At 46.6% G+C, this 15,331-nt stretch overlaps 1 protein-coding gene across 1 annotated transcript in view; it reads left to right on the forward strand.

Annotated features, from left to right (window-relative positions):
* STAB2 (stabilin 2) overlaps positions 1-15,331 on the forward strand; it is a 159,833-nt gene that overhangs the window by 121,031 nt on the left and 23,471 nt on the right. The window contains exons 48-57 of the mRNA XM_007454272.1: positions 1,179-1,325; positions 2,153-2,293; positions 3,370-3,429; positions 4,762-4,938; positions 6,314-6,403; positions 8,783-8,929; positions 10,207-10,263; positions 11,397-11,523; positions 13,107-13,256; positions 15,022-15,126. Of these exons, the coding sequence (XP_007454334.1) occupies positions 1,179-1,325; positions 2,153-2,293; positions 3,370-3,429; positions 4,762-4,938; positions 6,314-6,403; positions 8,783-8,929; positions 10,207-10,263; positions 11,397-11,523; positions 13,107-13,256; positions 15,022-15,126 (1,201 nt within the window). The remainder of the gene's footprint in view (positions 1-1,178; positions 1,326-2,152; positions 2,294-3,369; positions 3,430-4,761; positions 4,939-6,313; positions 6,404-8,782; positions 8,930-10,206; positions 10,264-11,396; positions 11,524-13,106; positions 13,257-15,021; positions 15,127-15,331) is intronic.

Below are 15,331 nucleotides of genomic sequence, written 5' to 3' on the forward strand. Positions count from 1 at the left end.
CTAGGATCGGCTGGAGCTGACCAGTAATGGAAGGGGCTGCCTCTCAGTGTAGGGACCCCTCTCAGGGGAAGCATTCAAGTGGATTTGGGGTAACCACTGGTCAGAGACTTTCTAAAGGACATTGCTGAATAGGGTAGGAGGTTAGAAAAGACCAACAATTCTTAAATAATTCAAAGCTCCCAGAGACCACCACCCCCCCCCCGAAAAAAAAAAAAGAATGAAAAGAAATGCTATATTAATGGGATATAAATAGGTTCTTTTCTTGCAGGACTTATCAGGGCCTTTACTGTTTAACATTCACTTGGACTCTTCATGCTGGATTACCTATTAATATATAATAATGTAGCAAACATTTATTGATTGTGCCAGACACTGTTTCTAGTACCTGGCATAGATTAACTCATGGCAGTCTTCATGACAACACAGTAAGCTGAATGCTATTATCATCCCCGTTTAACAGTTGAGGACGTTGAGAGAAGTAACTTTCCCCAGGTCACACGACTAGCAAAATGTGGAGCAAGGACTCAGACATGACTCTAGAACCTGCGTTCCCTACCACCGCCCACACTCCTTCTCTATGCATATATTTTGGACACCAGTGAAGCAGGGACACAGAAATCGTTTTTGAAAAAAATTTGACATTTGATTTTTTTAAGCACCAAAGAGTTATCATGAAACGATGATAACCTCATGGGCTTTATTATCACACTGACTTTATGGTTAATATTGTTTGTAGTTTGATTTACGAATGACGAAGCATGGTGGGCTTCTCCATACTAACGGTGTAAATCTGGCCCAGGCATCTCCGCAACAGGGAGCTGTACTATGTGGTATTACCCGGCATTTTTTCGCAAGAGCACTTGTTTTTCAAGTAGCATCTCACGCGACTTGGGGTCCTTGGCACATGTGTTGTGAAGTGCTGGACCAGAGGAACTCCAGGTTCCCTTTTGCTCTGAGATTCTACAATGGAAGCAGGAAAAAGGAGCTAGGGCTGCCTTCTCCCTCTCGCCTGAATAGTCTCTACCATAACCCTGACTACAAGCCAACCCCGACTGCCGACTTCCCGGGGTCTGGGTGGGGACAGAGGTATGGGGGAGAGTCTGGAGGAAAGGACAGCAAAAGGGAAAGTTGGAGCAGAAGGCTTCTGACTCTGGCTGGAACCCTCTGATCTATGGCAGATTAAGGACTGGGACAAACAGGGCCTGATGCCGCAGGTTCTTCGGTATCATGTGATCGCCTGCCACCAGCTGCTTCTGGAAAACCTGAAACTGACCCCCAATGCCACTTCCCTCCAAGGGGAGTCAATTGTCATCTCCGTCTCTCAGGTAAGAGAGGCCACCTCCAGAAGGTGCCCGTTTTCCTTGGGCCCTCTCTCTTTCCTCTTCCTTAGAGTAGTAAGAGGAATAATAACAATAACAACTAACACATGTGGAGTGATCGCTATATGCCAGGTACTATCCTAAGTATCTTATGTGTACTAACTGATTTAATCCTCAAAATAATCCCATCATGAAAACACTACTATTTTCCCCAATTTACAAATTAGGAAACTGAGCTCAGAGAGGTTAAGCAACTTTTCCAAGGTCACACAGCAAGTAAATATTAGAGCTGGAATTGAAACTCAGAGGCAAGGCAACTTCAGGTGGTCAAGAGAACTGCTTTTGGCAGCACTGGTCAGAAGCTGGAGAGGGATGAAAGCTTTTGTTCAAAGCACTTGACCATGCTGATCCCTTCCCTCCCACAAAGAGAAACAAGTGGTGGCTGTGGAATCCATTACAAAGGGAAAAAAGTGTGTAGTGGGGTCAGAAGGGGGGCTGGTGGTGTAGAGAACACATGTGAAAGAGAAGCCAATTTTGATCTGCTTTTTATTTCATATTTGAGAATCACAATGAAGTGACAGTTTTGGTTGATTATTTGCTATTAACTTCTCCAGAAGAAAATTACATTCTTGTCTCAGTTTTTTTTATATATAATCATAATAAAAAATGTGCTCAGCTAATTTCTATCTTCAGATTTTTCCCACGGCTCTACGTAAGTATTCACTTTCACGATGATGTAACATGTTCATGAAACATTTTGAAAAAAGTGATTTTGTGTCTATTTCTCCTTGTGCTCATTTCCTTTTTCTTTTTTCTTTTTTGATTGATTTCAGGACACAGTGCTGATAAATAATAAAGCTAAGATCATATCCAGTGATATCATCAGTACCAACGGAATCATCCACATCATAGACAAATTGCTATCTCCCCAAAACTTGCTTGTCACCCCTAAAGATGCCTCTGGAAGGATTCTGGTGGGTGAACTCATTGTTAGTCTCTCAGCGTGGAATGACTCACAATACTCATCATTTATTATCTCAGTTCTGACTTTGAGGCATTGTTTCAAGACGTTTTAATTTTGCTGCTTCAGTCTCAAGCTACTATTAAAAACCTCATAAATACCATTCTTAGTAAGGAGTAATTAGGCAAAAGGCTATTTTAAATAATTGAATGGATTTTATAAGTTTTTCTTTAGTGTCCACAAGGGCAGGTGGTCTTGTATAGATTTGGAAGATGGAGAAATTACATAGATGGATGATGATGATGGTGAGAGAGACAGATGATAAATGATTGATAGATGATAGATAGATAGATAGATAGATAGATAGATAGGTGATAGGTAGGTAGATAGACAGATACCACTAAAACTGAACCAGGAGTAAAACGTCTTCTCAATTGACAGAAAAAACAATTTCAACTTTCTTGTTATTTATTAGTATTGGGTTCTTCATTGCAGTCAGCAGAATCTACTATATCTCACTTAAATAAAAAAGAGTTTCTAAAGATATTAAGTATATCACCAAATCTCTTCGAAAGCCAAAGAGCCCAATTCAGATGCTACACAGCTGGGAACAAAGCAGCCCAGGGACACCTCCAAAGGGAGGACACCTGACTTCACCGTAGGGCTGTCCTATACCAGCTATGCCCATGCCACCTGTCTCCAGCCTCATCACTAGGACATGAGAGTCTGGATACCAGGTGCCTCCACCCTGTGCTCGTCAGAAGATCTGATATTCCTGCTAGCAGCCACCACCACCTCATGCTGTTTCTTTTCACCTCTAAGTCTTGCACAAGCACCTCCGCCTGGGGGATCCCTTATCACGTATGGGACTCTAGCTGCAAGGCAGTCTGGGAAAATGCAGTGTTTGGCCATCCAGCCTCTGTAAAGCAGGAAGGCATGGGTACAGTGGAGCTGGGGTGGGTGCTGACGAGCCAACCTACAGTACCTGCCACGCTATCTTCCCCTCGTTTTATTCAGTTGAGCTTTTGTTAAAGTGCTTTGTGAACTGTAGGCAGAAAAGTTTCATTCCCATTCTTATTATCTTTGCAGCAAAATCTTACAACAGTGGCAATAAACCACGGCTACATCAAATTTAGCAACTTGATACAGGTAAAAACCTAGCAGGAAAGTTACCTCAGGGGATGTAACCTACCTAAAGAGGTTTGGTGTTTGGAGGGTTTTTTGTTTGTTGTGTGGTTTTTGTTTGCGGCACTAGCCAGCTGTTGTGGGATCTTTGGGAAAGTCCTACTTTTCTGAAGAACAAAGTCTTTCTCTGCCGCTCCATTCCCCAAATGTTGTAAGGTTTGTTCCCTGGCTGAGTTAGAAATTGAGGTATTTGAGGCTGGAGCAAGGGAAGGGAATTAGGATGTGCCAGTTCCTGAAATAGGTGCTTCACATCTGGAATTATCACCCCTGTTACCAAGATGGGGAAACTGAGACACGGAGATGGGAAATCTGTGCTGATGAGATGGGCAGAAATTACATTTCAAACCACATTTTTCTGACTTCAGAGGTGACTCCCACGAATTGAGTAGAGAAACTTCTTGTTCAAAGACTTCAGAGGAGAATCAGGAAGGAGCGGGGTTCTCCAAGACCCCTCTCCGCCACCTCACCCCAGCAGTCCTAGGAGGGCTCTAAGAACCCTGGGGCTCCCACAGGGCAGTCAACAAACCTGGTGTAGACCAGTGATTTCCAAAATGGCCTGGGGCTCGGGTTCTCTGGGGAGCTTTTTAGAAATGGAGATTTGAAGGTGTTCTTAATGAGACTCTCCAGGGGTGTTACAGACCAGTATCTTTGCCCACCCACCCAGCCCCTAAACCTTATACTACACCCCATACCTGGACATCAGGTCTGCTTGAACACAGGCTTTTATTGCAAGGTAGCAAGCTTCTCTGGGGCTCAAAAAAAGGGAATAATAAAGCCTACTTCATAGTGTTGTTGGGAAAATTATAAGAAAAAAAATATATGAGGCACCCCTGCTATAGAAGGTTCTCAAAATGATTCTTACCCATTCATCTGGCAAGTTCTTTTTTTGACTCTGTGTGATCTAGAAATCTTCTAAATATACAGGAGTATCTCAATATTGCATAGGTTTCACTTTTTTTTAATGAAATATGAGAAAAGTGCCAAGTGGGTCTTCCAGAAATTAAAATATTTGGACAAGAGTAGTAGCAAAAAAAGATAGAAGGAGAGATACTTGCTAAAGTGTTTCCCTATTAACAAAAAGCCCAGAATTTGACTTTCTTTTTTACTTTCTAAGAAAATGAAGGTCAGGATGACTGGGGTCTGATGGGCCTCTAGTTTTAGGGACCAGCCAGAGTCCCCAAAAGCCCCAGGGCAGGCACAGAAGGGACCCCGGGCTGGCTGGCTCTGGTCCTCAAGGAGAGCCTGTGCCTCTTGGCTGGGCTTTGCTGCGCATGTGACCAGCTCCCTGCGTTTCAGGACTCGGGCTTGCTGAATGTCATCACTGACCCTATCCACACCCCGGTCACTCTCTTCTGGCCCAGCGACCAAGCCCTCCAAGCCCTGCCCCCTGAACAACAGGATTTCCTGTTCAACCAAGACAATAAGGAGAAGTTGAAGGAATATTTGAAGTTCCACGTGATCCGGGATTCCAAGGTATTTTGTTTTCACACAGACGGGAGTTGCAGGGGTGCCCCTGGGGTGATCAAATCCAGGGATTGTCCGTGTATCTCCCCACGCCCCCTACGGTGCGAAGGTGGCCTGAGCATCCCCTGCCCCACTGTGTCCTCCTCTGACTGCCTGTGGTGAATTGACCCCTGCAGTGTAGCACATCTCGTTCTGTTTCTCCCACTGACCACTGTTTTTGTCCCAACTTTAACCAACACCCAAGAGCATCCCTCCCCTCTTGTACTGCAGACCAGCTTCCTCCCTGCCCTAGTTCACATGGCAAAGTGGCCGTTGACGACAGTCCCCAAGTTTCTCCCAGAATGACTCTATCTCTCCCAATTCCAGAGTTTCTAGGCAAAGGTCTGATTCATCCAGCTGTGGCCAGCTGTTGGCTCCTGAGCCAATCCTCTGTGATCAGGGAAGGAGGATCTTGTGGGAACATGGCAGCTCTTGCTAAAACCCTGTCTCTTTGGGTCCTCAACCAGGACCCTGTTTCCCGCCAGGAATGAGACACCTAATCCAAGAAGGCCAAATGCCCTCCCTCTGGTTAATTGGTAGGAACTGTAGTAGTTTCCTAGGGCTGCCATAACCAATTACCACAAACTGGGTGGCTTGAAACAACAGAAATGTAATTCCCTCAGAGCTCTGGAGGCCAGAGGTCTGAAATCACGGTGTTGACAAGGCTGTTCCTGCTGGAAGCTCTGGGGGAGGGTCTGCTCCCTGCCTCTCTCTTAGCTTCTGGTGGTTGCCAGACATCCTTGGCAACCCTGCCTTGTAGTGCATCCCTCCAGTCTCTGGCCCTGTTATCGCGTGGCTCTCCATCTTCTCCCTGTTGTTTCTGTGTCTTCACATGGCGCTATCCTCTCTCCTTAAAAAGGCACCAGTCGTATTGGATTAAGGATCCACTCTACTCTGGTATGACCTCATCTCAACTAATTACATCTGCAATGATCTTATTTCCAAGCAAGGTCACATTTTGAAGTAATGGGGACCAAGACTTCAGTAAAGACTTTTGAGGGGACATGATTCAACCCATCACGGCACCCTATGCCATCTCCCTAACTCTGATCCTGCCACGGGCTTCATACACCAACACCGCATCTTCCATGGACTCCCGAGCATAGATGGGGATGGAAGGCGGATTGAAACCAGCTGGAGGAGACCTTCCCCACAGGAAAAATGTCCAACTTCCTAGAGAGCCCCCGCTTATTCTTCCTTTTGATTATATCTACTGTCATTTTAAAGCTAGAATTATTAGAACTCTTAGAAAAATTGTGTCTGAATTTGGTTTGTTGGCAAAGCTCCTTGGAGCCATTCTTCAGCCCCGATTCGGGGTGTTAATGTGGCACCATCACTCCTACAGGTTTTGGCAGTGGATCTCCCCAGGTCTGCTACCTGGAAGACCCTGCAGGGTTCCGAGCTGAGTGTGAAGTGCGGAGCTGGCAGTGACATCGTGAGTATTGTCACCCAGTGGAAGTTGGGAGTGCATTCCCCAACCACTGCCCCTTCCAGGAGTTGTTCATTTTTTCCCTCATCGACAGCAAGCTCTTTTCTCTCACTGCCTTCAGGGCTATCTCCCCTGAGTAAGTGAATATGAAAAACCTAATAAGTCCTGGCCAGCCCAAGTCCTCACCAGGTGTCAGGGAGAGCTTTTGGTTGATTTGGGGGGAAGATTTATTTTCCAGTGTGAGACGCTTCCCTGAAGCAAGAAAGTACACTGTCATTCCTTTTCCTTCCTTCCCAGCCCTACTGCAGCCTCCCCTCCAGCCCTCTCAACGCATGTCAGAGCCAGCTCTGGGTTACATCTACCTAGATAGGCCAACAAAGAGAAAATTTGCAATTTTCACCTTCCTTGGCTAGCTCCTTAACAATATTACCTTCCTGTAATTCCATGTGATGAATGGGTCTGATGGGATAATAGTAGCTACATCCTCTATCTTTTATTTAATGGAAAATGGCAGTGGCTTAAATGTGTAAGGGTTTCTCCCTCTTATAAAAAAAAAAAATTCTGGAAGTAGCCAATCCAGAGCTAGTCTGATGGCTCACTGGGGGAGCTCCTTCTGTCTTCCTGCTCTGCAGCACGTTTCCAGCCTCACAGTCACCTCAAGGTCCAACATAACTGTTGGAGCTCCAGCCATCATGTCCACTTTCCAGGCAGTAGAAAGGAGAAAGGGCAAAAGGGATGCAACTCCAAGCTGAGTTGATTACCTTCAAGGAGCCTTCTGAGAAGTCCCAGACAACATTCTGTTTACATCTCCTGACAAGCCAGAATCCCTTTGGTGATTGGATTGGAATTGCATTGAATTTGTTACCGAATATGAAGAGTCTTAGCATCTTTACATCCCAGCTTCTGGAAAGTTGTCCTAATGTACGTACTCTCTTGAGATCAACTATACTGTCTCCATAGACCAAACTGGACATGTATCAAAGAAGAAGAGAAATGTTCACTGCTCATCCTGAGTGCTCATAGAACTTTCAGGCACTTTGTACTCAGAGTACCATTTTTTTTTAATTTTTTATTTATTAATTTTTTTGGCCGCATCGGGTCTTAGTTGCAGCACACGGGATCTTTCGTTGCGGCGCGTGGGCTCTTAGTTGTGGTGCACAGGCTTCTCTCTAGTTGTGGCATGCGGGTTTTCTCTTCTCTAGTTGTGGTGCGTGGGTTCCAGAGTGCATGGGCTCTGTAGTTTGCAGCACGCAGGCTCTCTAGTTGAGGCGAGCGAGCTCAATAGTTGTGGCACACGGGCTTAGTTGCTCCACGGCATGTGGAATCTTAGTTCCCTGACCAGGGATGGAATCCGCGTCCCCTGCATTGGAAGGCGGATTCTTTACCACTGGACCACCAGGGAAGTCCCCAGAGTACTATTTAGTTGGAACTTTATAACAACCCTATGCAGTGGAATCATTAATCCTGTTTACCTGGTAAAAACAATTAAACCTCAGGGAAGTTCAGGGACTTGTTCACACAGTGAATAAGTAGAAGTGGGGGGATTCAACTGCAGTTTTCCAGCGTTCTTTCCACTGAGTTACACAGTGTGCATCCCATCAAACACTAGAGAGAGATTTATCTTTTATCTTTTCATGGAACTTTCTAAAAGCATTTGCTTCCTGGGAGGGAAATATATCCATCAATTTACTAGCTGGGTGGACCTTAGGAAAGAAAGCCTGAGGACTGTTGCAAGCATTAAACAAAATCATGTATCTAGAGCACAGTTTAGACAATGCCTAGTATACATGAAAAAGTTATTATCGTTAAAAGGGTAAAGCCCATCAGTGTATATTTTGGAAAGGAAGTTGTACCGGTAGCTTTGCTAGGTGCTGGCACTAAATATGAAAACTGGGTAACTGCACGCAAAGTGGCCATGTCAACCAGGTTTATCCTGAGCCACGGCCAGGCCATCTCTACCCCACCCTGTTACCCCCACTGCCAGCGTTTCTACTTTGGTAGAGGCAGTGTTGCCGAGTGGCCAGGAGTGTGGGCTGAGGCTGCCAGCCTGGGCGTGAATGCCTGCACCACCACTCACTGACTGCGTCACCTTCGCGAGTTATCTAACCACTCACTGCCTCAGTTTCTTCATCCATGAACGCGAATACCAGCAAGAGTAGCCACATCCTCGGGATGTTGTGAGGATTGAAAGCATTTGCACAGGTAAAGCATGAAGGACAGTACTCGGATGTAATACGTACTACGTGTCTGGGATAAAGATGTTGGCCGTCGATACATATCAGTTCTTTCTGACTCTGGCAGGTGCTGGCCACATTCCATGGCCTGGGAAGAGGAGAAGTCTGAGGATTGTTGACTGTTCCCCTGCTCTCTCTCCCTGTGTCACAGGGCGAGCTCTTCCTGAACGGCCAAATGTGCAGAATTGTGCAGCGGGAGCTCTTATTTGACCTGGGCGTGGCCTACGGCATTGACTGTCTACTGATCGACCCCACCCTGGGGGGCCGCTGTGACACTTTTACCACTTTCGATGTCTCGGTCAGTCCTAAAAACACTACTGTAGTAAGGGAACCTTGGGCCAAGGAACAGCCCTCATGGGTTGTGGGACCCTGCTGTGAAGCCACAGAGGGCTGGTCCCCAGTGAACACAGGACCCAGGGGATCAGAGCGCCACATGACAGTGCTTTTCAGATTAACGTCTACTTAGTCCTGCACAAGCCTTGCCCGCGCTCATTTATCCACCCACACACCCATCCATTCATCCCCCTGCCATTAAGGAAACAGTTGTTGGGAACCAACTGTGTGCCACTGTTCTACCAGTCATTTTCAAACCCACCCACCCATTCAATCATTCACTTAACCGTTCTACAAGCATTTTTTTGAGCCTCTGCCAGAATAAACCATGAGAAATGCCGTACTTGACAGGGTATGACTACAAAAGTGGCAGTTTCATATGGTTCGATCTAATACATGCCACCATACCTCCATTCATTTGCTCATTCATTAACACTGATTGAACTTCCGTCCCGGGTCCTGCACTGTATGAGGCGCGTGTACATGTCACACACATTCATCCATCCAGTGCCATTTATCGACCTTTGAGCCTACTGTTTGGCTCAATGCTCATCTTACCCCTATCCAATAATAGAAGCAGTTATCATCTACTCTATTATGCAAACTTGTAAATTGAGTCTCAAAGAGGTGAAGTGACTTACATGGCAAAGTCTGTCACCAGTTGATTTCTGTACCGGGCAACTTGGAGGCATTCAATAAATATCCCAAATTACTAGTATAACAGTAAGCCAGAGTAGGAGATGAAAAACCAGTTGTTAATTTCTTCACTTTCAAAGTATATATACAGACATTTTTTTCAGTTAATCGTTTTTCCTCACCAATCAATCCCCTGAAAATCAAATAGCAGCAAGAATTATTATCCCTGTTTTATAGATCAGAAGACTAAGGATCAAAGAATGTGATTAGCTAGAATAATTACAGCTGATTTATAATGGAACTGACACCTGCATCCACATTTCCCACTGCTGCTATACCGTGTGCCTGTATGACCCCGCCCTGGTCCACCTCCATCTAACAGGGAATTTTTACCTCAAAGAACTAGACTAAGGAACTGAGGTCCACGACATACCTTCAGAATTCTCTATGGCAAAGTTACAGAGTGTTTGCTTTTATATTCTTGATCATAGCCAGAATCTTAAGATTAATTAAGTTCTTAGTCACATAATCAAGGCATTAACCTGGGGCATTCCTTGTGTTTCCCAATATTCTGGATTTTTAAGTGTTTCTTTTCTTGTGTACTAGGGGAACTGTGGGAGCTGTGTTCATACTCCCAGCTGCCCCAGGTGGACTAAACCAAAGGTAATTATGAACACAGTGATAACGTTTGGAGAGTGATAGGTTTGTTTCTCTATCAGACCCCAGTCTCCTGGTAGCTATGAGTGTGCATGCATGTGTGTGCATCTGCAAGTGTGTTATAACTGTGTGTAATTAGTTTATGTCTTACTTTCAACAATCAGGCCAATGGGATTAGAGATGAACATTCTTAGCCCAGGCAGCCTGTCAACCCACTATCCGTCTTTTAAGAACTGTCTAGGAGAGTCATGGGATTACAGACCTAGAAGGGGTTGCAAAGATAATTATAATTATAAAAATAATAGTTGTATTTTGTTGGTTGCTGTTCATGTCCCTGGCTTTGTGCTGGCCCCTTTATTTTGACATTATCCCTATTCCCCATTATAACACCTATAGAAAAATATATTACCTCCACTTACAACAGATGAGCCTCAGAGAGGATAAGCAGTAAGCCCGAGGCCACACAGCTAGTAAGGAGCAAAGCTAGGACTAGAGCCCAGCATGCAATGTAAGAGTAATGGTTAAGCCAATGAAATTTGGGGTCCACAGTTATGGGGTCAAATTCTCGTGGGTAATCTCTGGCAAGTCATTTTATATGTTTTTGCCTCTGCAAAATGGAGCTAATAACAGTTCTGTGTGATTATTAGGAAAAGTAAGTTTTTAAATGTGGGTACAGAGCCTGGCATATAGCAAGTGCTCATTAAGTATTAGTTTTAGTACTTACTCCAAAGCCAAGCTCTTTCTACTCTACCAGTAACCCCTCTAACAGAAACACCCCTACAAAATGAACTGTAACCCCATACCCTCTCTACTGATGTTCCTGGGGCCTGGCCACAGACCCCTCTCCTGATAGAAAGCCACCTCTTTCCCACTCCCTTCTCAGGCAACCACACCTTTTGCAAACAGCTCTAAGGGTTAAGATGGGGAGAAATCTTCTTTCCATGGACTCCACCTCTGCCTCCTCCCCTATTCATTTGTCTCTCTACACCCCTACGAAGAGAATTCCCTGTACAGGGCTCATGACCGTTGAGTCCCATTTTCTACTTGGGCAGTACCCGGGATTCCCCACTGGGGGCGGACTAGAGCCCAAGAGCCCAAGGGGATGGAAGGTGGAGGGATGGTTCAATCTCTTCCTTTAGGGCGAGAAGCGGAAGTGTCTGTACGACTTGCCCTTCAGGAGGAACCTGGAAGGCTGCAAGCAGCAGTGCACCCTGGTGATACAGCTCCCCAAGTGCTGCAAGGGCTACTTCTGGCCAGACTGTCAGGGTAAGGGAGCCTCTTACTGCCTCGCAATTCTGAAATGATTGTACAGTCACTGTGGAGCATTTGAAAGTACTGTATGGGGGGCCGGGGGGGGTGGTGGGGCATGGGGAGCAGGGGAGTATATCACTCTTAATGATTCTGCTAAGAAAAGATCCAAAAGCAATTATTCTGAAGAGCTGTGCAGCTTTCCTTCTCCTTTTTTTTTTTTTTCTTGTCATATTTGGTTTTTACAGAGTTGAGATTCTACTGTGCATAGATTGTAAATCACGTGTCATGCTTTTCTGCTTGATGTTATAGCATAAGACATTTCCCATGGTGTTAGAAATACCGTATTTAATTTCTGACACCAGTCTACGATACTGATAAGCATGCTAGTTTAAATGCGTCTAAAGACATCTACCTTGGCAGGTTGCTATACCAATGTGATATGAATGGGCCATTATTTCCTGAAATCTCCCCTGTTATGTGTAACATCGCCCTCCCTCCCTCACCTCACCCTTTCAGGAAAGGGCTCCTGAAACCCCTTTGTCTAGATACGACTTCTAGCCAATAACACAGCAGCAAAAGCATAACAAATGCCATAGAACTTCCCATCCACCATGCATTGATTTAAGTGAGCACATTTATTGAGTGCCACTTCCCATGTATGGGAACATCTGAACCTCGCAGCAACCCCTAAGAAGTAGGTTCCATTGTCATCCCCATTTTTCAGATGACGAAACGAAGGCACAAATTGGATAAAAAGCACGTTTAAGGTCCCACAGTATGTCTCCAGAGGCATGGTTTTAAGTGCCATGCATACTCCATTCATCATGGTCCAGTTGAGAAAATTCTGGGCTGGGGGTCCAAGCAATCACTCAGCCTCCACTCCACTCTCCATCACTAAAGCACAGACCATTGATAAAAGTCAGTGTCGTCCCTTATATTTGTTCAGTGCTTTATATTTTCAAATGCTCTTGGTTACAGTGTCTCATCTGATCCTCAGAGTGAGCACTCTGTCATCACCCTCCCCCTCCTCCTCTGGAGCTAAGAGAACCGAAGCTCAGAGCAAGTTCATTATTCAGCCCAGATCAACACAAATCTAGGTCTCCTGACCCCCAAATACAGTGCACAGTTCAGTATATTGCTCTGCCAGTCCTATCAGATATAGATAGATAGATAGATAGATAGATAGATAGATAGATAGATAGATTTTTTTTTTTGCGGTACGCGGGCCTCTAGCTGTTGTGGCCTCTCCCGTTGCGGAGCACAGGCTCCGGACGCGCAGGCCCAGTGGCCATGGCTCACGGGCCCAGCCGCTCCGCGGCGTGTGGGATCTTCCCGGACCGGGGCACGAACCCGCGTGCCCTGCATCGGCAGGCAGACTCTCAACCACTGCGCCACCAGGGAAGCCCCCCCATCAGACATATTTAAGCCATAGGCCAGTGGCTTGCTCTAAACATCCAGTGACACTATGTGGATATGTCCCTGGGGCCACGGCGGACAGAACCCACAGCTGAGGACGGGTTAGCAGCATGTTCACAAAGGCACTGAGCTGCTCTGGGTCTGGGGAGGCTGTTGAGTCACTGCTGTTTCATCTCTTCCAGCCTGCCCTGGAGGACCAGATACCCCCTGTAACAACCGGGGTGTCTGCCTCGATCAGTACTCACCCGCGGGACAGTGTAAATGCAACACCGGCTTCAACGGGACAGCGTGTGAGCTGTGCTGGCCGGGGAGATTCGGGCCTGACTGTCAGCGTATGTGGCACCTACTCCCCTGAGCTTCTGCCTGTCATTTGGCTGGATGCTCCCCGCCCCGATGCACACCATCCACCGGAGCTGGAAGCATCCTTCCGCTCTTTCCCGGCCACCCACCTCCCATCTGCCCTCACATGCTTTTTTCCTCCTTGGATATATTCCCAATTTCCATCCACTGAAAGAGCCTCCTCTCTAGAAGTGAAACTCACATCCCCTGCAGCCACCAAGGCAAGCTGTGGCCGACCAACACTCATTCAGTCATTCAACTATCACTTATGTGCTGACTCCTTACTAATGTTGACAGCTAATGTGTGTGGAGTGCCTACTGTGTGCCAGGCAGGTATGTTGTGCCATCTAATCCTCACAGCAAGCCTTTGAGGTGGGTACTCTTTATTATCCCCACTTAGCAGATTAAGAAGCTGAGGCACAAAGAGGCTTTAGCGACTTGATCAAAAGCCAGGAATGGTTCTAAGTTGTAGAACTTAGCTTTCAAAATCCCAGCTTTCAAGGAGTGTACATTCAAAGGGAGGAAACAGACAAAGATGACAGAAACAAAAATAGATATAAAGGCATAAAGAAGATGAAGCAGATGAAGGGAATCGAGATAGAAAGGAGGCACTGGTCCAGAAGACATCTCGTGAAATATTTGAGTAGAGACCTAACAGAGGTGAGGGGGCCGGGAGTGGGACTGTCAATAGCAGCTCTGTCCGGTCAAATTTCAGTGATGATGGAAGTGCTCTGTAACTCCGCCACGAGGAATGTTAGCCGCTAGCCACATGTGGATGTTGAGTACTCAAAACCTGTGACTAAGGAACTGAGTTTGGGGTTTTTTAATTAGTTTACATTTAGATAGCCACGTGTGATGAGCGGCTGCTCTGATGGGCAGTGCAGGCTAGAGGAATGGCTTTCCTGGAAGAGAGACAAGCAAGTGCAAAGGCCCTGAGGCAGGCGTGGGCTCGGCATGCAAGGAACAGCAGAGCGGCCAAGGTGGCTCAGCAGAGTGGGCAAAGAAGAGGGAGAAAGGGAGTAGAAGGAATCTGAAGGTCGCCAGGGGCCAGATAACATAGGAGCTTCTTGCCCAGAGACAGGTCTTCAGCGTCTAATCTAAGTGTGATGGCGGCCAGTAAAGGATTGTGAATGGGGGGCGGGGGGGTTGTCCTGAACAGATTGGAAAGGACCACCCCAGCTGCCCCGTGGAGAGTGCACCATGGGAGCGCACGAGCAGAAGCAGGGCCAGCTTTGGGGAGGCTAACGCCGCATTCTGGGTGAGAGCCGGTGGTGCCGTGGGCTAGAGTGCCGCTGCTGGAGGTGGTAAGAAGCAGGATTGGTATATTTCTTGAAGGTTTGACCGTTCAGTCCATCTCTCTGTTAGGAGGCCCAGATGATGTTCCCTCCCCCTACTGTTCAGTTACATACCCCATGATACCCTCTACTTCTGTGTTCACAACAATCACCGTATTTATAATTACGTGTTCAATAACCAGGTACTGCTAGACTGTAAGCTCCCTGAGAACAGCGACCTTATGTCTTGGGTTTTCTGCTGTAACTTCATTGCCTGGTAGTGTCTGCCTCATGATAGCCACTGAATAGGTTAGTTTTTGAAAGTCTGAATGAATGAATGATATAAATGAATGAGTGAATGAATGTGGATGAACACGGTGCCTTCCAAACCAACAGCACAGCCAACACGTGGTCAGTGGGCTTGGTTGATTGGATTTCAATCCCCGATCTCTGCGGACTGATCACACTCCAACTTGCTCTACAGCCTGTGGCTGCTCGGACCATGGACAGTGCAACGACGGGATCACGGGCTCTGGGCAGTGCGTCTGTGAAACGGGGTGGACGGGCCGCTTCTGTGACACTCAGACAGGTCTGTCCTGGGGGCGGCCACCTGCCGGCGGCCCTGTGCTGCAGCAGACCCTGCCGAGAGCGGCCAACTGAGGGTGGGGGTCTAAGCGACATCGGAAAAACCCAACAATGCAGGGGTCCCTTTTCCACGAGGAATAGATGACTTGGCTGTGTGGCCCCAGGGTCCGGAGATCCGGTGACTTGATGGAAACTAGATGACAAGATTT

This window comes from Lipotes vexillifer, unplaced genomic scaffold (genome assembly GCF_000442215.2).
Source record: "Lipotes vexillifer unplaced genomic scaffold, Lipotes_vexillifer_v1.1 scaffold492, whole genome shotgun sequence".
In the NCBI taxonomy this organism is placed as follows: domain Eukaryota; kingdom Metazoa; phylum Chordata; class Mammalia; order Artiodactyla; family Lipotidae; genus Lipotes; species Lipotes vexillifer.